At 42.5% G+C, this 24,371-nt stretch overlaps 2 protein-coding genes across 2 annotated transcripts in view; one reads left to right on the top strand and one right to left on the bottom strand.

Moving 5' to 3' along the window:
* The first annotated feature begins 73 nt into the window (after positions 1 to 73).
* ndufaf2 (NADH:ubiquinone oxidoreductase complex assembly factor 2) lies at positions 74 to 3,737 on the top strand. The gene is made up of 5 exons (XM_022231483.2): positions 74 to 297; positions 830 to 916; positions 1,246 to 1,361; positions 2,283 to 2,343; positions 2,742 to 3,737. Exons 1-5 carry the CDS (start codon positions 183 to 185, stop codon positions 2,855 to 2,857), a joined length of 495 nt encoding a protein of 164 aa, XP_022087175.2. The 5' UTR covers positions 74 to 182; the 3' UTR covers positions 2,858 to 3,737.
* A 265-nt stretch (positions 3,738 to 4,002) lies between these two features.
* Positions 4,003 to 24,371, bottom strand: part of LOC110977396 (dual specificity protein phosphatase CDC14AB-like) — a 32,508-nt gene continuing 12,139 nt past the window's right edge. Inside the window, 11 exon segments of the mRNA XM_022231473.2 lie at positions 4,003 to 8,992; positions 11,118 to 11,176; positions 12,842 to 12,941; positions 16,197 to 16,331; positions 17,949 to 17,969; positions 20,382 to 20,408; positions 21,480 to 21,527; positions 22,272 to 22,441; positions 22,784 to 22,925; positions 23,973 to 24,010; positions 24,012 to 24,112. Of these exon segments, the coding sequence (XP_022087165.2) occupies positions 8,944 to 8,992; positions 11,118 to 11,176; positions 12,842 to 12,941; positions 16,197 to 16,331; positions 17,949 to 17,969; positions 20,382 to 20,408; positions 21,480 to 21,527; positions 22,272 to 22,441; positions 22,784 to 22,925; positions 23,973 to 24,010; positions 24,012 to 24,112 (890 nt within the window). The 3' untranslated portion in view covers positions 4,003 to 8,943.

Raw genomic sequence — 24,371 nt, 5'->3', positions numbered from 1 at the left:
CATGAAAGAAGAGAAGCCACTAGCCAACGGCTGCCTATCACTTCCCACACAAGAATCCTACTTCCAGCCGCAGCCAGTTGATTCGAGCACTTCTGTGTATGTTGTATGCGTTGCGTAACTAGCTGAAGTTGAACTCAACGTTTGGTCCACAGTTCGCATCATCGTGGCTACTGGTTCCAGAAATGAATGTATTTAGAACTCTTTTGAGGTTAGGTAGGACTAAAGTGCATGTAGGTACTGATCATCTGGGAAATAAATACTATGAAATTCCTGAAAAAGCAGCGATAACTTCCAAAGGTAGGTTTAAATCTCCCTGCGCATAGCCTAGGCCCCATCCTATACATTTCTTCTGCACCATCCATGCCATCGTGACCGTGATGTATGCACTTACTGTATTCATTTTCCCTGCTACATTTGACGTTTTTGGACGTGTTGTCACTTTTGATGGCCAGTAAGTAATAATTCTGTCAGTGTCACAATCACAAATTGACAAATAGGCCTAGGCCTACTTGAGGCACTGACACACTGTTGACATGGTTGACATATTGAAAGCACTGCAAAATTGCAGGCATGGCACGAAATTGGCAGAGTGACGATTTATATTGATAGGCCCTACTACTAGTTTACGCACAGTACTACTTTTTCTTCCATGCTTCAGCTTTGATGGGGAAATGTGAGGGGGGGATTTATAGGGCCTATATTGGCAGGGAAACTGGACTTGTAGGGATTGGCCCACATGCGCTCCTTAAAAAACACTGAATAATGTGAAAATAAAAGAGTTTCTAATTTAACTATCTCCACAAAACAATTGTGCATTTGTTTTCTCCAGGAGGATACTTGAAAGCCAGGAGAACAGTAGAATCACCATATTCCCATGCAGAGTATGAGGAAGGAATGATCCCTTTGGAATGGGAAGGCATGTATTAGTCGGCAGATCCTGTAAATATTGATATAATTCTCAGAATTTTACTTTCTCCAGTCTCAAAAGGACTATACCTTCTAACAGCCACAGGAGAGGATTCTGTTGTACAATGACATTAAAATGCCAGAGTGACTCTTGAATGTGTCACTCCGAAGAAATCTGATCTCGCAAATTGTTGCAACTTGATTAGAAACAATCGGAACTCATTTACGTTGGAAATATCAAACTGCTGTGATAAATTTTAGTAACTCAGTTGAATTGAAGTTGGAATGAAAGTGTTTGTGTCAATACGAGGAAGGATTTTGTTTTCAATTCATGTGTAGCATGGGTGAGGGGAAAACGAAACAACCCACCAACTCAGGAGGAGATCGATAAGAGAGAGCAGAAGACGCAATTGGTCAAGAAGAGAGCTCAGGAACTGGAACAGAAAGATCAAGAGGTGACGATAGCAACAATAGATGCATTGCAGATGTTTATTTGATCTGTGTATGCACGATTTTGCCTACATTAAGGAGTGAAGGCCTCTTGTCCACGAGTGGGTCCTTTACAATGTATGTATTTGGCCCCAGGCCGCATTCGACTCTGTCGTCTGGAGCTAGGTGCACGTGTGGGTCTTTGCACTTTGCAAATATGCAGTACATTGACACACATACTTGTTCCGTAGTTGTGGGGACAAACACAAGTTATTTCACCTATTTTGCGGGCACCAGAAAATATGGGGACAGAGAACTGTCCCCACAACTCGGTCCTAATTAGCTGTACAAAGGAAATTGTCCCCTTAACATGGGGATGGCCTGCCCAGCAGATATAGCCGTAGCTCTGGAAGCACGTCTTTCAAGATCCACCTGGGCACAATATGGGCGATTCACAATAGTGCGCCACAAAGAGTTGACAACACGTTGGCCAATCATAAGGTGCAAAATTTGTCGACCCTTTCCTAACGCGCATTGGGTCAACAAATTTCGCATATTGTGATTGGCCAACGCGCTGCAAACTCTTGGTGGTGCACGATTGTGAAACGCCGGTATTCTTTATAGCAGTGTAGGAAATTTCTGCACGTAGTGAAACCCTGCCAACACTCCGTAAACTCAGTTAACCAGTCATGAGAAATTTACATTTAAGGTTTTCTGACCAGCAAATGTTAAGTGTGCTTAAACTCTTTGCTTCTGAAGATGCAGTGGTTTACACTGTCACAGCCCTCTGGAGGACTGCGGAGGATTGCAAAAACGTTTCAAAAATGAGGGAATATTGTGTGGAGTATCTTGGGACGTGATCCTGGGCAAACTGACTTCCAATATTTTTTTAAGTTTCTTGAAGATTATAACAGAAAGTTGCTACGTCTGTGGTTTCTTCTTTACAGAGGCAGACAAAAGACTACGAAGAAGGACTTGTGGCAAAACCTGCACAGACAAAACAAATTGGTAACTGCTCACTTTGTTTATGGCAGTCACTCATAGAACACAGCATTCTGCAGTGTTTTAAGAACTTTCATCAGGGGATTAAGGGAGGGTGAGATGGAGGATTGTAATTAATACATGCATGATCCAACTGGAAGCACCCCTTCCCTTGTAAAGAGACGAGCTGGTGAGAAATATTTCAAGTTGGCACACATCACGATGCCAAGACCATACACTTCAACAGAAAATTGTCTTGAGTGTGTATCCCCCATCAAATGTGCATTGACTTGTGGCGTTTTTCCTCTCAAGGGATGCGGGCCAGAAGATAAAATTGCTTGTTCTAACTTGGAGCAGATTGTGCAGGTACTGGTGCGGTAAAGTCCACTGTTCAAAATTGACTGTGTTCATGTCCTTTATCACAGGCCATGCCTCAGCGCCAGTTTACGACAAGGTCGACTCAGCCGAGTCTGTCAGCACCGGCAAGGACTTTGAGCCCTCTGCATGGCAGCCTGGTCAGTCGACATCCAAAGTCAAATGAGACAGTCACACTTTTACCTAAGACCACGGTACAGAGTGTAGGAGTTCTTGTGAAGAACTGAACTGCATGCACTGGCAAAAGGGAGAAATGTGCAGCAATAAGGAATGTGTAAATAGGTGCAGTGGAAGTCATCATTCACCAATGAATGGTTGGCATGACATAAGATTTCTGATGGAGGATACCGAAGAGCGGCCCGCAACATGTGAAGTCTGTGATTTAAGAAGACTCAGATGTATCAGAGTTGGTGTCATTCAGAGACCTTCACCTACGATGAAAGTTGTGTTGGGTCAAAGATAAGCTTCAAAAGTGCCACAGTTTTTTCCCCAACTGTGGAAATGTATGAAAAGGGGCAGTTTGTCTTCCACAAGGCTTTACCATAGACTCATTTGGTACAGAGGCCCCTTTGATTCATATAAATGTTTTCTGTTGACATATGACAATGCCAATTAAACCAAGTACGTTGTAGCTGATCTGACTGCTTTTGGGCATATCTGTGAAAACCTCTAAAGTACAAAGGGGACTCTTTGCAACCTGAGCCTGTCTTCTGTCAACAAGCATTTTGTAAATAAAAAATTTAAATTAAAATGCACGTTGTACATAATGTGCACAGGTCCAAATGCACATACGTGTAATTTAACAATTCAGTGATGCCACCTGCGTTGTTTTTTTTTTTTTTCTTAACACAACTTAGGACCTGTAATCACCGTAAGTACATTTTGACAATGCACAGTGAATTGTATTTCTGGACGAATGAGAAATTTATTGAGGTTTTTGCATGCAGGCATGTACTAGAGGCATCCCACCCAAAACTGAGATTAGCAGACCCAGTGTTAATTCAACAAGCCAAATGTTGTCGACTGATTAAAAAAAAAAAAATTGCTTCAGAGTTCACTGTGCATCTTCCTTGTTCTCGTGGCCCAGCGCAGCAGGAAAGGAAGATAAACGAGTCTTGTACAGTACTTAGCCTGATGAAAGAGATACAATTCAACCTTGAGTAAACACTGGTGTCCAATAAACATGTACTTGTATAAGGTGCCGTTCCTTGGGACTGCACTCCACACATTGACAACGTGGCAACGGTTAAATATTACTGTTCCATCAGCACAACAATCTGACAGGAAATCCCAGACAACTGTATCCATCCATACTGGTGTCTTGAAAAGTTTAATTCCATTATCACAAACATACCATGCACCAAACCGAGCCACCAAAGTCTCCAGTGAAAACAGCCTTGATAACGGGAGAAGGAGGGAGGGCTTGATAAGGATATCAGATTTCAATTTAAAAAAATTCCACTACAAACTACATTCATTTCTTTTGGTTTGTCCGCTCTCCCTCCGAGGGGATGGGCAACTATCAACAAGGTGCTAGGGGTGAGTTTGGCACAAATTCTGGAACAAAGTCCCCACAAATACAGCAATCATGTTCAGGTTACTTCAACAAAGCAAAGGAAAACTATTGTCGATGCCATCTATTATATCGTCGTGTAACTTTTTGATAAGAATGCTCCCTTCAAAATGGTTTTAACTTTTCCTTTAAAAAAGAAAAAAGTGGTAAACAGGCCTGCTCAGAAACAATGGTCATTCATCGTGTCTGACCTCCAAAGGGTGTAAATTTTATATAAAACCCGTTATAACAAAGAGAAAAAAAAATGGTCCGTAGCTGTGCACAAAAGAATGTTGGGAACCAGACTTCTGTAATTTTGTGCAGATTTGCGTGTCCACACTTCTTGACCTGTCGGCCATTCTAACATCGCATACCAACTAATTGCTTAATTCTACATACAATCAATCCGCTTCAGGAACTGAATACATTCAATACATGCTGAAATGTTCATTCAATCCATGCACCGAAGAGTGCTCGGCCCTAAAATCAAATTTTTCTCCCAAAGGAGGGGATTCCACCTTCAGAAGCAACTTAAAATTAACTCTGGCATTTGCAGGAGCATCATAATCAATGTATATTTGCCAATTCATTTTGAAAAGCCAAAAGGCTTTAAAATTGTCTATACACACCAAATACCAAGCATATTTACACATTGTAACTATTAAAACAGCGGAATGTTATCCAAATAATCTAAGAATTACTGCTGCCCTGAATAATCCAATTAATAAATATTGTACAAGCTTAAAAACAAAAACCAATACTAATTAAAATCAAATCCTACATAACAGGTATGGAACTGTCAAATAATCTTGTGCAAAATGGGACTAAATTGTGGGACAAATATTTCACTGCTTGGAAAGAGGACACGTAGGAGTATGTTGCAAATTACACCAAAAATCAAAACCATTAAAAATTTAAAAACATCGCCATCTTGTAAATGCATCCCCCACACTATTCACGTTTGCAGTCACTCAAAGACAGATGTGCGTGCACCATCATGTGAGTGAGTAGGCAATTAACCTCAATAGAGAGTTTAACACCGGAACAGTAAAACTTGTAAGAAACACATCATGGCAAATTGATTGGTAAGAAAAGGAAAACCTTCTGATTTTGGCATGCAAGGCTTATTGCTCAGCAACACAGAGGACTATTCATACATGTATAAATAAAAAATTTAAAAAAGACCCACAAAGTTACGCAGTGAGGGAGTGGTCTACAGGCAAGTTCAAATGATGTCTGATCTGCAGTTCACTGTAGTTTGACCAAAACAGCCTGCACGGTGGATAGTTTGGATCTTCTAGTTGACAATTTTGAACCAGGCCCTGTGGTATGGGTCGCACTGCTGGTTATCAGTAGCCAATGTGATGTTTTAAGTGTGGGGGGAGCTATTCACATGAATATTATTCTTTGAGATGTCATGTATTCTGCAAGAGCCACAGCCAAAGGCAAAATGTGAGTAACAGTGAGATTGTACTAAATTGTTTGACAAGGGCTACATCCGGTGGTCAAACGACAATTGCATCTGAACTTGCCCTAGGTTGTAAATCGCATACACTGAATCATCAACTTCGACCCAATTAGGAAACTGTGCCCATGTGAAGCAAATGAGACCACCTAAACAAACTTAGCCCCTCGTTTGCACAAACACTGACCTAATATTGACAAAGACACAGGGTTCAAATTGTACGTCACGAAGCCTCAAATATACCTGTCCCCTTTTCATTCTTACACAAGCACTAAAACAACTGGAATTTTTTTCCTGAGAGTGAGATGAAAAATAGCTGGGTAGCAATTTCACCTGTAAATTTTAACTTAATTTGCAAATTTCTAATTGTTGCTGGATATCCATTTCGTCACAAGCCTACATGAACATGCTGAATACTTAAATGGGTCAACCAACAGACAGCAACTAAAGCACACAAATGCATGGTACAATCTTCTCGGTGCTGTAAACCATTCGTAATTTCTCCATTCGATAATTCAAAGTTACAAGTGATATCGAAAATGAGACATTGTTTTGACCAATGCTGGACTAAGATCCAGTGCACACGTGACAGAAGCCTTTCGGGGACAGATAGCTATGCACTAATGCCATAACTGCAGACTTCCCTGGGTTTGAAAAACCCTGTTTGTGGATTCTAGCTACCAAGACTGGAAATTTTAAATGACACACTGAACAAAAAACTTTCTCATTTCTTACTCTCACGCAGACAAGATGTGAATACCTGGGATATTGGCCAGAAATGGACAGGTGAATTCAGAAGAAATTAAAAAGGGGGGGGGAGAGGAAACGGTGCCCCAACCAGTCAACTTTTGTGGCTTCAACAGCAAAGACTATCCCAGGAAATAAAAGTTTCCTGTGGCAAACCCAGTGTGATTAACATGTATTACATCGAGGAAAACTTGTAAAATGTCCATCATCCAGATTACAACAATAATACTCTCTCAAATTTCTAGAAAAATAGACTAACATTTTCTTTAACAAACCTAAACATTTCTTCTTTTTTCAATATTTGTGAAAGCACCACTCTAACTGTGGGCATGTCTTCTCTGTACAGATTTCAAAAAGTATGGCATTTTAAGAAATGGAAGAATTCTGTGATTGCCACGACGTGACCAAAGAACAAAAACCAAAAAAACCCAAAAAATGGAAAAAAGAGAGAGACAAATTCTCATGGATATTTATCTACATACACACACTTGAACACCGATATCCGATTCATAAAAGTCTTGTTACCTAAACTGTACACATTCCAAAAATAGCATCTTTTGTGTAACACACAGAGTACTGCTACGTGTACGTAACAGTCCAATGGAGCAACACTCCTTCAAAATTGAAAAATTTTCTACGGGAAAAAAAAAGAAAAAAACAAGTAACAGTCTTTTGTCAGAAACATACGCAAACCGATTAAAATGCACGTGTGCTGTACATGCAGTCTGACATGACAATATTAAACTTCCATTATCAAGGAGAAAAATGCATTCATAAAAATAGAAAATTACAGTGATTGAATACTAAAAAAGTTCATGAATAAAGGTATTAGCTGGGTGCTATAAAATTCCCCTAAAGTGGGAAAGAAACCTACTCGTTATATACACATACAAACGTGACATAAAATCCGTTGAGACATACATGCGACGGTTGAAAACTCGAGCAGTCACTGTTTTGACTTTTTATAACTTCAACTTTTAACTGGTTTAACTGGAAATGGCTGCAGCTACAAGTGTCAGATTGTCCTCGCTTGAAGTGCCAAACTGATTCTTCATGTGCATGTACCAGAATGGTTAGATGTGTGATTTTTCAATGCGGGCCTCAAGCCTGGATGTCCAACCGCTCGCAGTGACATACACTGGAGCCAGCTTTTGGTTGGGAGAAGAATCTTAGATTCCTTGCTGCCCAAGATGTCTGAATTCATGAAAACAGTGACAACATGTGGCACTGAAGAACGTCCCCCTATTAGAAGTGGGTGTCGCTTATTTTTTAACGCCTGAAATGAAACCAGTTTATACACGTATGTCTTAACGTATTTAGTTTCAAATACAAATGTCTATTTCTATCAAAAACAAAATAATCGACCTTTGAAGGAAATTTGATAATTGAATCAAATAGTAAACATAAGAATATCTTAAATAAACTAAAAGCTACATCTGGACAAAAAAAAGACATAAATTGTAATGCAAACAGAATGCATTCGACTGGACATTTCTCCCACCACAAACTATGATGAAAAAAGGCCGTAGCATGCCCGATGTAAGAACGGATCTCCAGAGGAACTGGTCTCTATGGTATGAATACGTGCTGGGTTCGGGGAATTCAAGCATCCGCCGGTGGGCCATTACCCTTTCAGTCTAAAGGAGATGACAATTTCCCTGGATGTTGTCGCACACCTTTAGATCTCAGGGTGGGGTATGGAGAAGACAAATCTCACAAGTGTGGGTTATACGGACTGAAACGATTCGGTCAGAAACCCTCAGTGTTAATTGCAGCTGTAGGCCTATAAGCACCTGTGCGAGCATTCCAAAGTGTGACCTACATGTGGGGTTTACGAAGAAGTCACCTGATGCTGCCTTGCCTGCATGACGACTTGTCCGGTGTATGCTCGCAAGGACACTGTCACCATGATTTAAATGATTCAGACCTTACAAAATTCAATGTGGGTAAGATTCTCAACGCCAAGCACAGGTCTATTGGAGACTCTGTGCACACACACACTGGACTGACAGCAGTGGGTACTCATTCTGTTGACAGCATACTGAGATAATCTCTCTCAAAGTATTCACTCAGTGCACGTTGTGGCCCTCTAGGGGCTGACGTGCGCACAGTCGCCACTGTAAGGGGTCAACAGGCCCCTGGGGATTGTCTGTTCTTCAGTGCTGGAGGAGATGCAGGCTGCATCTGCTAAAACCCACAAGGTGCCCGCAGGCAGCACTGTACAGCGCCCCCACACAACTGTGCACAGAGCGGATAAAGACGGGGCCAGTGGTCCACACCATGAGACCTGTTTGACTGTCGATCCAAAACAGTTCATCCTCAAACTCATGCACATGTTGTCAGAGAGTTCATGTCATTTTTCCTCTCTCCTTCCCTTCCATTCTTGGTGGCACGCCATGACGATTCAATCTCCAAGGCAAAATCCCTTTATAAATGCTTCCTGCACTGTCCGAGCAGCATTGCGGTAGCTCTCAGGGTGAAGGGCTAACTAATGGGGCACAGACGACCTAATAGTATGAATACGTTGACTTGTACGACTGCAAGAAAGACAAAAATTTGTTGAGTAGGGCAAACGAATAGAAAAACAAGCAAAAAACTTCCCCTTCCTTCCAGAAACGTGAAGATTCAAGCACACTAATGCAGACAGCAAAGTGGTGTTGATTGCACGATGCATTGTTTTCAATTTCAAAATGTAACCAAAATGAAATACAGACTTATGCTTCTCTAAGCAAACACTAACACCCAGCTCGTGAACATTTTAAAAAGTCACTAAACAAACAATTTTGGATGGATTAAAGACATACTGATGAAAGAATTCAAGCTGACATTTAGGTACATGGAATAGTACAAAGCAGAGTAATGTTTTAGAGTAATAGAGAGCAGACAATGTAAATGGCAAAAGCAAACAAGAGAGATAGTGTTAGTAACTGCAACCATTAGCTTTTGATTACTGAAATTAGTAATCTTGTTGAATTCACAATGGCAGAGGGCAGCATGTACAGAAAGGAAACAGGGCAGATTGCTGATAGAAGTAGATGTAAGGAAAAAGGCCGGCAGGGTAGGAAATCTGGCATGGCTTTGATAAACAGTTAGTTAAAGAACCTGAAAAAGACTTAACTCTGTACAACCAGAGCTGTATCTTGGCACTGCACTGATTTCAGCCATGTGTAAAGCATGCCTGTCCAACTGACCCTCGCTCCCCCCCCCTGATCGATTAGCCCAGCGACATCCCTTGACTTTCAAACGCCAAGTAGTATTATTTCCAAAAAAGCAGAGCGATTAACTGCAGTGAATGCCACACACCAAGGAGAAAATTCCTCGAGCGCCATTTAAAGAGAGATTTGTTTTATTAGATGCCCTCCACAGAGAACTTTTCATGGTACCACAGACAAGCAACAGAACCTGGCAGAAGCCACCTTAATATATTCTACAATTCTTCACGTGAGATGATGAAAACTGGTGAGCAGCAGAGAGAGAGAGAGAAATCTAAAAAAAAAAAACCCAAAACAAACAAAACTGCTTGCAGCTCCCGGGTAAATTACGAAATCCTGGAGGGCTTCATGTGAGTAAAGAAGTAAGAGCTTATCCTGGCACAAATGAGTCCGACTTAGCTGCTTTCTGGTTGAGGTTAGCATGGGTAATTGTGCTTGGTAGTTTACTTGCCACCATGTCCAAAGGGTTTACTGAGTGCGTAATTATGATGGAGCTGTTTCTTATTGTATGTCAGAACTCAGAAGTCACAATAAAAAAGGTAGCTGCTTTTAAAACCTTTTCACTGTCAACGACCTTATGTTTGATCGGTTGGTGGAAGTGGTCATCACCAACCATGTGACCACAATCAAAGATGATATTGAATGGCATTGCTGAGTTGAAATGGCAGTGAATGGCTCAATCAAGTGAGAGTGACTCTACCAATGCACTCTGTCCAACAAGTTAGTGACCGTCTCTGAAGTAGTGTTTCAGAGCTACAACTATGTCCATTAATGTGTTGCTGCATATGTCAAATGTAAAGATCTACACTTAGATTCAGACAACAGGTCTGGATGCAGCCTACAACTGGATGGACTGCAGGTGCTTTGAAATACCATGTACACTTTACTCAGGGTACTATTCCATTGAGCTGCTAAGCAGAAAATACTACTATGCAAATTTAGATTGATGCTAAGCAAAAAATGGCTGGATACCAGTGACAAGATTACACTGCATGACATTTTGGCAGGTAGCCTGTTTTTGCTAAGTGAATATTTTACGAGCTTAGTGAAATTTCTGTGCTCTGTAGCTCTATGAAATTGACACCTACTCTTTTAAGTCATGCAAGCCAAATGCTCGTGATTCGGGAAATCCTCGAGCAAAGTCCTTCTTGCTGTACGACAAGCATGCATGAAGGAGGCAAAGTGCAATGCATACATGAACGTGTCTTAGCTGGAAAAGTTCGAGTGTCTTCCATTTGGGAAACTTTCCGGCTCAAGCTAATGCTTCAGAAAGTGCTGAAAAACCATCTCTGTGAAAGATTTCTGAGTCATTGAAAGCCAAGAAGACCAAGGTATGGGTGAAAAGTTAGGAGGCCAGCAGGTGCAGAAATTAGGCAGTGAACCCGGTGGATCAGCCGAAGGAGGTTGTGTCTGCTATGATGGGTATGGGGGTGTGTGCACACTGACTCACCGCCTACTGTCCTCAAACCTGTACATTTTATCATGTTCTGCATACAACTGCTGTATCATCTGCAAAATTAAGCCAAGACCAGAAAGAGATTTGGGGAGGGGGGATTGGAGGAGGGGTACACAGAAAACAATGTATTAAGACAAAAAACCAAAAGACTGTGAATGGTAATGGTACGTAGACACAGCTTGGAGGGTTGTTGTCAGTAAGGCATGTGTTCACCTGCTGGCTAGACACGTTGGTGAAAGAATAAAGCCTTGTGATGTCATTACAATACCAAAAATCTTCAGGTCCAAGCTAATGTTGAACCTCTTGATTTTTAAGGAAGCCCCTCTCATGCTTATTACAATCCAACAAAGTTCACATGTGGGTCCCACATTCTACAGTGGGGTAAACTTCAGCCCAGGTTGGAACCAGGGTTCGCTAAAAGTTTCCATCCACAAAGCGAACTGAGAATTTTGGCAAAAACTGTGTACAAACCCGGTGCTGGTGTGAAGGGCTCTCGCCTTGCAGACCCATGGTCAACCCCACTGGGGTCTACTCTTGAGGAAATCAAGCTGATTTCACCTCCAGCAGCTGAGACAACAGTTTGAAGAAGTCTACACTTGTAAATGTAGTACACAAGGCCACCTGTGCAACTCCAGGGCTCATTAAAAGCTCACCTCTGGGCACACTTTCATGCTGTACATGATAAATATTCCTGTTCCTCATACATATGCGTGTATAAAATTTATGCACTCTACATGGACAACAACCCTCCAATCACTAATCAAGACAGCAATCAACACATTCACAGCTTCTAACACTACTGCAGACGAGGTTTTTTTTAACATTAATACGCAAATGCAAATTATGATTATTTAATCAGCTACAATGCATGAGAACACACCTGATGAATGATGCATGAAAAATATATCTCTTTGAATTATGCAAATGCAAACGAGTACAAAAATGTGCATGCAGAGACTACATAATTTACTGTCAGCAAATCTCTGCTAAAATTATGAAAGTGAAAAAGAGAACTTTGAAGTGAAGCAAGCAATCGAGGGTTAGTAATTTGAAACTGGAAGAAGAGTTAAGATTAGTTTGAGCAAATGCAAACTAACGCTGTTTTATTTTGTGCCAACTGTAAGAATAGTGGAGCAAAAAAGGAGAAGTAAAAACCTCACAACAGCATCAATTGTTTTTTTTTTTTTTTTGCATTCATAGTTGGGAAAAAATTCCACGCCACCCAGCCTGTGTGATGCAAGTTGAAATTCTGTAACACTGTACTTCATTCCTTTAAGGACTTTCAAAGCATAACTGATGTGGGTACTTTAAGACGCCTAAAAAACAATTTTCATATGACCCTTAAAAAAGAACAGCTGACCAAAATGCTTCTTTTTATCTCGGCCTGCAAATCCATGCATGGCAAAGCCTGTAAATTGGAAAGGGTAACACCGTAACTATCAAAACTTAAAAACGATTTCATATAAAACAAAACAAAAAAAGGGCCAATTTTAAAGTGACCATGAAACTGATCCAAATGAAAACAAAGAGTAAATTCACTGCACACAATCAGTTATGGACAACTAGCCCACTTGGCACTCGTAGAGAACACAGTGCCGTTTTAAAGTTAACACACACATGAATACTAAACACACGATACAAAGCAAGGGGGAAAAGTGACCAGACTAAGGTGTCAGCAAATGGGTCGAGGGGGATGGTGGCACTGGCCTCCAACTTACTGGCGTACTGGTAGATCGGGAGAGGTATTTCAGCGATGTTGGCAACGAGTAGTCGCCCGCGTTATGCCCTGTGCTATACTCTTTGTTAATCCTAGACGTGCTACAGAGAGCGGAGGAAGGGGGAGAGAGAGAGAAGGGAACCGGACTTGGGTTAAGAGGTTAACATGCAGTCAGGTCCTTGCGTGTTTGGAAAAAATAAAAACAAAACTACTATCTCCCCCCTGATAAGATCAGGTTATTGTTAAGTCAGATCTCACGGGGAAAAGGAATCATTTCAGTTACACTTTGATATGAACATTTGAAGTCATTCGAATTTTATATGGTATCCGTGTATGGTTGTGGTCTGTGGATCCCACTTCAAAAAAATGAAAAAACTTTTCCTCCAGGGCGAAAGAATTTTTAGTGTGATTAATCCATGCTCTGAAGTAGTAATGAAAAGACCTGGTTGGAAACCATACTGGAATCAGAACGAGGTAGGGCACCGGCAAGTTTTATACAGTACGAGACGCAGGCTGGGGTGGGGATTACAGGTAGGTATTCAGCCAGCTTGGAGAGGGATACATTGTAACCTTGACCAAGGCTGCATTCCTCAAGCCCCATGAGGGCACCAAAGAAGGCCACAGGTCTCCAACCTTACTTTACTGGGTTGCTTCGCTGCTTTCACCTCTTATTGATGCGCATCTGGCACAGTTAGTGAGTGAAAGTTTAGATTCTGCTGCTTTTAACGTCCATATTGACCATTTTGGTAACATGCGAGTGACGAGAATGAGCCATTTTTCGGATAGTGGTCCCTGAGGAGTTACTACTTCGATTTCACAGGGCACTGAATAGATTTTTTAAGAGCAGACCCCTCTACATAGCTGTCTTGTTTCACAATGACATGACAGAAATTGAACAGGAGGTTGTCAGCCGAACTGGGATGATCTAAGATGGTTACATGGCCTGTAGCTGCATGGAGGTCATGTATTTAAATAGACCATCATGTTAACTGGTACATATTCATGTGATTGACTAACCCAGACAAGCAGCTTTGGCTATCCAGACGCTCACAAAAAGACTAGGTGGACAAACTCTAAACAGAATAAGCCACTAGCCTTGGTCAAGGCTACAAGAAAGCCAACTTCCCACTCTGAATAAATCTGTAACGTGTTATCATTCAGTTGTTTTATTGTGGGATATCATTCCAACTTTGTAACTTTCCCTGACTTCAAGATGCATTCACAATTCATGCCGGGGTTAACGGGTAATGTGCATTCTGTGCGCATGCACTCAAAACATACTTTGTGCTCAGATAAACCACCTGAAGTCTGGTGCCTGCCAGACTACCATGCCAAAGAAACGGTAGAGTCCAGGGTTGTAACGTGACAGTCACAATCCATGGCATGGCAAGAGCAACAACCACAAATATGTGTGTACATGAACATTCATGTGGTTCCAAATTGAAGGACTAAAACAAGTGAGTAACGTAACATCTGAACTGCTGCCTGGGAAATCCGGAAAATTGAAGTTGTGATACATTTCTTGAGTGACTTGAAAAGAGTTTGTTCAAACCTACAATTCTACTGAACGTACGATGCATGTCTGTGTGATTGTGAAGTACAATTACATGTAACTTTAATTACATGTATCCAGACTTCAGTTGCCTGATGAAGGCTAGCAGCACTAGCAGCCGAAACGTCGCTACCAGCAACACGACACCGCGAGTCATCGATTATCTTTTTTACTGTATTTGTCATCCACCGCGGTGATTATGTTTATCTCTTCTACATGTAACTTGTTTTCCAATACCAGTCAGACAGTTCCCAAAGAGAGACTATTGAAAAGTGTCGGTGACCCTGCACGTCACCGTTCCCTTCACCGCAGACCAGCGTTTCTCACCTCATTAGCGAAGCAAGGCATTGACAATATTTGTTGCATGGCATTTGTGCGTCAATGGTCACAGGCGCAGCGTACTATGAAATGTAAGAAGCAGGGCCAGTTTGGTATCCGCTCCGAGCCCAACAAAAGAGGGCCTGTTTTTGGGGTACTCACTGCATAGGCGCCCGTTTATAATGGAGATCAGTGGCGTGTTTGACTGGGAGCACGCTGAGTACGCGCAACGAATTTATTCCTTAATGTATGGTCGCTGCGTACACGCAGAATGCGTGCAAGAACTTGCTTGGAAAACGTACTACCACCTGTCTTTCTTTTGCCGCTTGGGGGCGCACGTCAATCTCAGGGCGGAATTCAGAAAGCAAAGTCATCCGGGACCAAAGCACGTGGGCGAGTCCGCATAGCGCTGCACCGATGGGACAGGCTCGCACACGCGACTGAACATCCTTGGATGCGCTTCATGTTGGGCTTGCGCGTTGGAATACCAAACAGGCTCATTGCAGATGTCCCTATACCAATGCTTCCACCAATGTTTCTATTAACTCCGCAACATTTACATGTATGGTACTAATGCATTACTGTCGGCTACACACAAGACACCCCCATCCACCACCAGCATTTTGCTCAACATTTTATCTAAGACTATGCTTGGTAAAGGACAATCAAATGCACGATAGGGACTTTTCAATTACAATAGCCCTTATAGATCTCTCTCGTTGGGCCCCATCTTTGAAGGAAAATTGCAACTGTGAACGTAAAACAAACAGGTTCGTGTGCGCACAGAGCGCAAAATGTTCGAAACATGTTCAAAAACGTGCTACGCGCTGATCATGTTCACGTAATATGCTCCAAATACGGCACAAGCCGATGCGCGTCACAAAAATTGAAGTAAAAAATTCTGTGGCAATCCGTAAGAAGTGGCATCATTTGAGAGAGACCTATACACATATTCTGTGTGGCTTGATAAGCGTTATTTTGTATGCTGTCTCCATCAACAGAATGATGTAAACTGTGGAACGAGTCTTCAGCTCATCACCAAAAGTAAACCATTTCCAACATAATTTCCTTCCCGTAAAATACCCTTAATGTGCTGCATTAAGCAGGTCTTACCGTCGGATAGAGGACATGATTGTGCTGCATTATTTTGGCTTTTGAGACATCGCTCTGACCAATCCAAACAAGGATGACCATGCACAAAGGGAAGCACTCATAGCCCAGGTTGGACACTGATCTCCAGTACGTTTCATAGTATGGTCAAGGAGTCCACCTGGACTACAGGTGCACTCAGTCCCCTGGATGTAGTATCATGGAGCAGATATTTCTGGGACCCTCCCGTGTGTGCTCGGCAATTTCATGCTCGATTGGCCAACAGCTCTCAGTACAATGAGTACAGTGCACAGTTGATATTTCATGAAATGAGCTCATTCTCTTTTAGGCTACCAAGGTTTTTGCCCTTTTCTGTATCAATTTACAGCTAGTTTACCTTTTGAGGGGAGAGCTGGCAGCTGCCGAGTGCCGTGTGCTGCGACGGGGCGCAGCACTGTGACTGGCTGCCGTGGCTGCCTTGGTAGCCTTCAGTGGAGAAGTGGCCATGGGACTGGATGACGTGGAGGCAATCCTGGAAAGAGTAGGACAGTGGAGGAAGGGCTTGTTAGACTTGACGTAAACATGACGGTCGTTTGTGATGATTCATGGTGGAATGCAATCTCATGAGACATTTCAAGGATATTCAGACCACCACTGGTGCACCCAAGATCAACATGAAATAATCTGACACCACCTGTTGCTATAATGGAAAAAGAAAAGATACATGCTCAGGCACACACAGGAAACAAAGTATCTATCTTTACAACGTGAATGATTAATGCTTTGAAAATAAGCAGGAAAGCAATATGATCGGAAATGAACACAGATTCAGGCAATTACATGTATGATGTTAACACAGAACTGATTCATTTTCACAGAATAAAACAAACATGTACATGCAATGAATTAAAAATAATCGTGTTCCCTGCTTGAGCCCTAATGCAAAAGAAAGACAAAACCTGGACTCATTTCCAGTTCTGGGGCATTGCACTACAAACTGCCAGCATGTAACTGCAGCAGATCACAGAGCAATGGACAGCTTGGAATGAATCCTGCTTTAGCAGGCCGGCCCGTGCAGGCATCTGAGAACTATTGAAGGTTGCATTATGTCAGTAAACCTTGAGGGTCAAAGCCTTGGCCTAGATGGCTCATGCCGTGGCCTTGGCTTGGGATGACTCAGCCTTAGCTCGGCAACCAGGCGCCTGTTTGATTCACACGGATCTGAATCTTAATCAGTGATCTTTATGGCCGGTTCGCACCATCCGTTAGGCGAGTTTTGGAGTCCACAAACCAACGACAGGTTGCGGGATTAGGATCCAGATTCACGTGAAGCTAACACGGCCTAGAGCCAGCAGGGACTGCCATGCGATGTTATCACCAAAGATGTGACAAAGGATTCCGCAGATGCCTGAATGGTGGGTCACTGCATGGCTCCAATGTCAATCACAAACACATCCCCTGAACTCTTTCTATTCATTTCTAAGATGTACTTCTGATAAGCTGCTATGTACACTGAGGTGAAGTGTATAGGGGTGGAGCAACGTAGCATCACACACACAAATAAAAAGGAAAAGAAAAAAACAAAAAGAAATTGAACCAAGCTGGACGATGGCACACTATACTCAACAGACATGCTGGGGGGTGTGTTGCTCCAAATAAAAACCATCAAGTTTCACTCATGCAGAATGTGGACCACTCAAAGAGTCAGGATCATTGATACCAACAGTCCCTCTGAGGGCCAGGCTGAAGGAGAGGCTGGACTGGCAAGTTATAAGCACATGAATGGAAAGTGTTGCTAACTACCGGTACACGGACAGTATACGTGTGACACAAAGGAGCCCTCACTTTGCAAGGTTAGCCCTCACTCTGTTCCAATGCGTCCAATTTCTGATGACATCTCTTTAAGGTTGAATGAAATCTGTGTACATTTTGTTCGGGCCATCTGACAGTGGCACCGAGGCTAGTGTGAGGTTCTGCGGGGGGGGGGTCATGACAAATGACAGTGCAGCCTTATGATAACTGCATGTGGATCCAGCATTGGTATCCAGGGATTCAGGAAAAGCTGTACCATGCCCAAAACTGAGCAATGACCCTAACTCTCTGATGATACTGGTGTTCGGAAAAACTGAAGTCACTCCCACACTCTTACTTTTTGCCGGACGCTTTAGTCCTGTGGCGTTAATCCCGTTGGGTGCGGTGGGAGACGGTGGATGGGGTGAAGGAATGAAAGAGAACAATTAGATTATGGCCAACGTGTGCTAGTAACGGGCTTTGATCAGCATCAAGGCATGCTCATGCGATGCAGACAAGAGCATTGGCTTAGAAAGTCGGGGTTTTGTTCCCCTTGCAATAAGATAATCATGTCAAACAGTGATAGAGTTTTTCAGGTGTGTGGTGAACTTTTCTGCTTCCAAAACGAGTCTGGTTCGGGCAAATCTGGCTCATCTGGCCATATCTATCTCCAGCCTCAGATGTTTCCTTGGCCTGAAACGTCTGAGAAGTCGTGAGTCAAAAACCTTAACCACAGGGTGTGCCTTTATAGGAAGAGTATCATTTACACAGAGACAGATCAAGATATCGCAAGTCATCATTACTCAGCCACACACAAGCTGATGAAACAAAGAACTACTAAGGCATTTGACTTCGTCGTAAATACCTGCGACCTGACAGAGACCTTTAATACATGTATCTTGAGATTACATCTCTTTGCTTTGGAAATGTTATTTGCCCTGTTCCCACTCTCAAACATGCAAACAACGAAACAGCTATACTGTCCAGTCAAACTGAAGTAAAGAAGAAATCAAAAAAGCAAGCTCCTCAAAAATTTAAATGAACTCTGGCAAAATGCACTGCCGATCATTTCCCCCCCCCCAAAAAAAAATCAAACTTTTCATCTGGCAGTCTATTTGCAGGATAGTGCCAGATGCAATTGGCTGTATAAACTGTACCAGTCACGTATGTATGTTTACCAATCACTGGCAAGTATTCTAAGGAAGCAAACCACCATTATGTCAGCCAAAGATACGAAGCAGGTACAATCATATTTCCATTTATGCATGGCACTTGTTAGGTTATCCTATCTATTCAAAAGGTTCAGAGTTTCTGTCAGAATGGGCCTTCTGCAGCAGACATGAAAACCTTGGGGGCTTCTTCAGGTCCTGTGTTCCATTCACATGAATAACAATGGACCTTTTGTTACTCCAGGGCAGTGATACAGGTCAGTGAATCTTTAAAATCTCAGCCAGAACAGAGGTCACTGCAGGTTAAACAATTTTTTTTTCCCACAAGGGCTCCCAACAAAAAAAGAAGCCAAAGCAGAAAAACGAACTCACTCCATTCACAGCACAACATGGAATGAAGTTAGTGCAGGAGGCAGGAAACTAAATCCAATTTCAACTTGACAGTAATGCATCGTAAAACACTCAACTCTGACAAGTAAGACATGACCATGCCAGCATCATGCATGACAAGGTTCAGGGGTGAGAATGGAGGCAAGTGAAATATCCATGAAATAATCACAAGACGGCTTGAGGGCCTTGTGGCAGTGTAGGGTCTATGTATAATGCACGTTTGTATTGACGTAAAGGTACCCTTTAAAATACCGGCACCTATTTTGTGGTGTGTCAATTTTTATATAAAAAAACCCTAATGATAAAGCAGGATTTTCCAAATTTTGAAAGAGATTGTTTGGAAAATTCTGAAATCAGGAAAAACCTGGTAACAGAAAAATCCTCAAATCAGGCAAAATATTGACAAGTCTCACCCCTGATTAGGTTCCAACACCATGCACAATCAATGTTTTTTCTTGCACAGTAGGACATGTGAAGGTACCCAATGGGCTGGAAAGCACGCCACCGTCTTTGACGATTGATTTTCTTTCGTCACTGAGTGAGGGTAACTTGAACAAGGCCATGAACCCACGAGTGCTATTCCAGTGTTTCAGAAACATTTGGTTCAAGACCAACATGACTGATAACGGTATTACGGAATTCAAGCAGTTGTCCCTTTCTGGAAGGGGGATGAGGTGGTGGTTGTACACATTAGGGCACTTTTTTTTTTATTCAAATTTGGCCTGTGCTCCACCCAGCAGCACAAAGGAAACAGCATCATTCACACAGTCTGCGGCTAACGGAAAACGGATATGGAGCCACACAACTTGCATAATAATCAAAATGTAGTGGCTGCTATTCCGAGATTAGGCTGGTGACTTCATCAACTTGAAAGGAGCTTGGGCCGTGTCCGAAACGGGCTTCCAGAGCTACGGCCAGGTCTACTGTCTACGCGTCTCCACAAATTTCTAATGGAGTGAAGACCTAGACCTAGCTCTAGACAAGAGATTCGGATGCAGCCTTGTATTCAGTTCTCGATTTTGGGTATATATAACACTGTTAAGAGATGCCCAAAAATGCACTGTGCATGTAGATACAATTACATGTATATTTCTCCTTGCATCTACAACACATCTGTGGTACATGTACAGTACATAAACATGACAAGTTACATGACTGCATAACTCTGAATGTGCCAACACAATGCAATCCCACATGCAAGACTCACAGCTAAGCATGTTTCAAAACGTTACCTCAAGAAGTTTCTGAGGGGTTGGTTGCTACAAGTGACAAAGGTAAAGAGTACGGGTGTTTGAGTGGCTATTTACAAGTATTAAGAGTACTGACAACCTGTTTGGTAATGCATGACTGGTATGCGGACTGTCCGTGCATTAAAACAACATTCTCCAAGGAATGCTTTAGAATTAGTCACTCTGATGTATGTTGGTGAGCTCAAGCTCTGGATTCTGCTTATGGGCAAACTACGACCCTACGAACCAACCAGCGCGAACCTGCATGCGAATGTGGTGTGCCGTCCCAGAAAGACAACAGGGCTGTACAAAAGCCCCCAAAATAAATCCCTTGCCTAGACACGGATCCTATCTGCCACAAGTTGCGGCGCGCCCTCACTGGCAAAGACATGGGCCAGTGGGAAGTATTTCAACCGGGCTTGTACACACACCCGACATGAGCGATGGCCATACATTCAACAGAAATTTGTTGCATGAATTAAGCCTGTCCTGTGCCAAATGCGTGTGAACCTGCACACTCAAGTGGTGAATTTCCACCAAAGGACCATCTCTGCAACGTAAAAGCACACCCGTTCTGGTTCCTGGGGATACACGACTACAGAGCTTAATTCTATGGAGCTACTTAGCAGAAGTGATCGCTCTCCAAATACCAACATGGAAATCTGCCACTAACAGGCACAACCACTCAGAAGGACTGATATCTTGTTTTCACCATGCAGAATGTTGCTCCACGCAGCCAATCCGTTTGGAAAAAGTCTCAAGGACAGGCATGTGTGCATTTCTCCTCCATTGCCTTTTGCCACACAGTTTATGGCTGAAATAACAGGTTTAATGGAAGCTCAGTGTACACTACATTTCTACAGAGGTAGGGCCAATGCAGGTTCTTTCGTAGAGGAGATAAAGTCAGTCTATCTATAAATTTCGAGTGATTCAACAATGACGATACATGTACCGTCAATTTAAATGCTTTGGTGGGTAGGTAAGTTTTAGGGCTCATTTCCTGAAAGTCGATTGGATCATGTTAGCCTGTCACATGGGATGGCACAAATCATGGAAGTAATTTAAATGCAATGTTCAACAAGACGCAACACCCTCCCTTACCTGTGGGGTTGCGATGAGGATCTTGTGTGCATCTTGGCTTCTTCCAACCTGTACATAAACAATGATGTAAACATCTCAACCTGGTTTTTTTCACTGAAAAAAATGGAAAACTGAATGCGACACAAGGATTAAGCCCCAAACTACCAGGCATTCGGCAAATTTTGTTGGGGAAAAGCATGAAAACACTGATGCAACACTTCAACAAGCAAGCCGCGGGCAGAAAAAATGTTGTACCTCAACAATAACCAAGGCATCAAATGTAAGACATTGCTGCTAATTAAACCTAGGTAGTTCTTAATTCCGTGGCCTGGCTAATCACAGAACTCTCTGCTTATGATCCCTGTTCTATGTATTCTTAAGGCTCTTTCTCAGAAAATCTGCAGTTCATACCTCTTTGGATGTGGCATCGACTGAGGGACAGGGAGTCCACGCCGCAAGTCCCTAGGGTCAACATTCCTTTCCGACAACGAGTTTGACAAAGTAAACGCGGCTAATAGTTAGTGCACAATTCTCTCATACAGAGAAACATTCTTTTCTGGTCAGCAAGGCCATAGAATTAAAACCATCTTTGCTGTGAACCATCCCAAATCCTCTAAAATCTACCGGGGGGCCCAACTGTTTAAATCTCTGCACTAAACTGTCATGGGTCATCAAGCGTGCATTTGAAGTGACAGTGCCTGGGTTGCACTTTCCTATGTATTGCTCAATGTGCCAAAGAACTCCGGTTGGATTTCAGAGGATTTGGGAGGAGTTGGAATTAGTGTTGCTACAAACGCCCTGAACTGGTGATACCCTTTGGCCCTCCCCCATGCCCTCATGGCAACGCCCACATACTTCAGCGCTCCCGTCGTCGCTGACCGGGCTTTCCGCGAGCCCTTCAACTGTCTCAGCCTGTCTCCTTGGGTTAGCGAAGACGAGCCGTGCGACTTGGAACGTAGTAAGTAAGGCTCATCCTGTGCCTCCTGAAATGTAATAACATTGGAGAGAATTCTTCGATTCACAAATGCCGCAGGACTCTGACACACAGCAACCAGCACAAACTGTCACAGTATAAAAAATTACAGAATTTCCAGACAAGAAATATGAACTAAATTGTGACGGGGCTATTTTATAAAAGCTTCCATGATTACTAGGATGTGTAGTTAAGTTGTCTATGGTGTTGATTATTTGTCGCAAATAGTTAAATTTGATTACACAATGGAGACTTCCTACAGAGCAAATCTTCACCATGTGATCAACCTCAAATTTCAAAACGTCAAAAAATGAATCCTCATACTATAAAAAACAGGCAAAAGTTTACTTGCCTCACGTGTCCGGTCATTGTCTGTGATTGATATGTCATCAACTGCCCTGAGAATGTGTGAAACTCCCTGCTTGTAGCTCAGCTGTCCCTGCTTCTTCTTCGATCGGAAAATGTCTCCTTGAACCCACATGCTGGCTTGTTTCCTGGAAGGAGAGGGACAATCAATTAAGGAAACGTACAACGTCAAGTTTCTCTGCCACAACAGTGAAAAGCAAGACACTGATTATACAAACTTCCAAATGATATATATTCTAATGATGCCACGCAAGGTCAGCATTTTCAGTATACTTTCAAACCCTTTGAGGGGAGTAAAAGAGAAGATGCTCATCGGATGCAGTTCTATTTTGAAAGTGTAGGAGGCGAGCTTGGTAAATCCTTCAAATAGGGCAGCTTTGAGAGTCTGACGTTCAGACAATGTCCTTCAAAAATTTCTCAGACTGAAACTTAATTGGATGCTGGGGGGGGGGGAACTTTAGGGTTATTCTGGAACAAAGAAAGACATCGCTCTAATAACTTGTACAGATTTCGCTATGTCCGATAAAATCTTGGGAAATATAAATTTTTAAAATGGGATTTTTTCCCCCTCTTTTGAGGAGGGCAATAGGCCTCTCGCTTCCACGATAGAAAAGCCTTTCTTGCTAATGAAATTGGGCTTCCATGGCAAACTTAATGTGACTGAATGTGCAAATCATTGGCCTCAGCTCCAAGTGACCACCTGTTCATCATTACAAACGGAAGTGGGATTCCTTCCAAATCCCCACAGTCTTCCTATGGCTTTGAAAGGTAAGTTGCTAATCTCCTTCCCCATCATTTAGGCATAAAAAATTCTAGGCACCTGGCTAATCCACATTTATCAAATTAGGGAACTGCACATTTACCTACTTCCTACTGTTTTCTCCAATATCAGAGAGAGAAGGGGACAGTGTAAAATAAAGCTAACACTCCCATACATGTAAGTTAGATTTCCATGTTCTCAGTTGTGATTCTATTTCCTCTGTGGGCTTACATATAAGTTGGGATGAATTTCACCTTTTTTAACCAGTCATTGTTCACCTGTATGTGACTTTAAAAACCTTGAACAGCAGAGTGTGACAGGGGAAACTGGGGTGGCTTGTGGGTCGGATGCAAGCCCATCTATTTATAGTACACCACAAGCCCTTTATCCTGTCTGGCTTTCCTCAGCTACTTACTCTTCCATGAAGTGCTGCTGGGGTCCAATGACCGACCCCCGGCCTGGTTATCCGCAACCAGGCTATGCACTCAGCTGCCGTCATGCGGTAGTGCTTCATCATGTAGCAGCCGATTAGTGTACCAGTTCTACCCAGGCCAGCTGCATTAATGAAAACAAAAAAAGATCTGAAAATGAGAAGGGGCAACTTTCACTAAATACAGTGTTGTCACAATTAGCACACGCAAACAATTTCTGTAGAATGTTCACTCTTCATGTGGGCGCCAGGCATGTGGATAAGCCCCAGATGAAAACTACCAATCTAGGGCTGTGCTTGAATATCCAAAGAACCGATTGCTTCTCGAATATTTGAATATTATTTTTCGTATTTGAATATTCGAATGCAAAAATCATGAAAAGG

Source organism: Acanthaster planci, linkage group LG12 (genome assembly GCF_054643075.1).
Source record: "Acanthaster planci isolate LZ-2023a linkage group LG12, COTS_SCS, whole genome shotgun sequence".
Taxonomy (NCBI): domain Eukaryota; kingdom Metazoa; phylum Echinodermata; class Asteroidea; order Valvatida; family Acanthasteridae; genus Acanthaster; species Acanthaster planci.
The sequence above is the reverse complement of the archived record's forward strand: the minus strand, read 5'-3'. Positions and strand labels throughout refer to the sequence as shown.

Coding starts and splice junctions, on each gene's coding strand:
- ndufaf2 (XM_022231483.2), top strand. CDS start 183: ATGAATGTATTTAGAACTCTTTTGAGGTTAGGTAGGACTAAAGTGCAT. Junction 917..1,245: donor GATCCCTTTGGAATGGGAAG/GCATGTATTAGT, acceptor ATTCATGTGTAG/CATGGGTGAGGGGAAAACGA. Junction 1,362..2,282: donor TGGAACAGAAAGATCAAGAG/GTGACGATAGCA, acceptor TCTTCTTTACAG/AGGCAGACAAAAGACTACGA.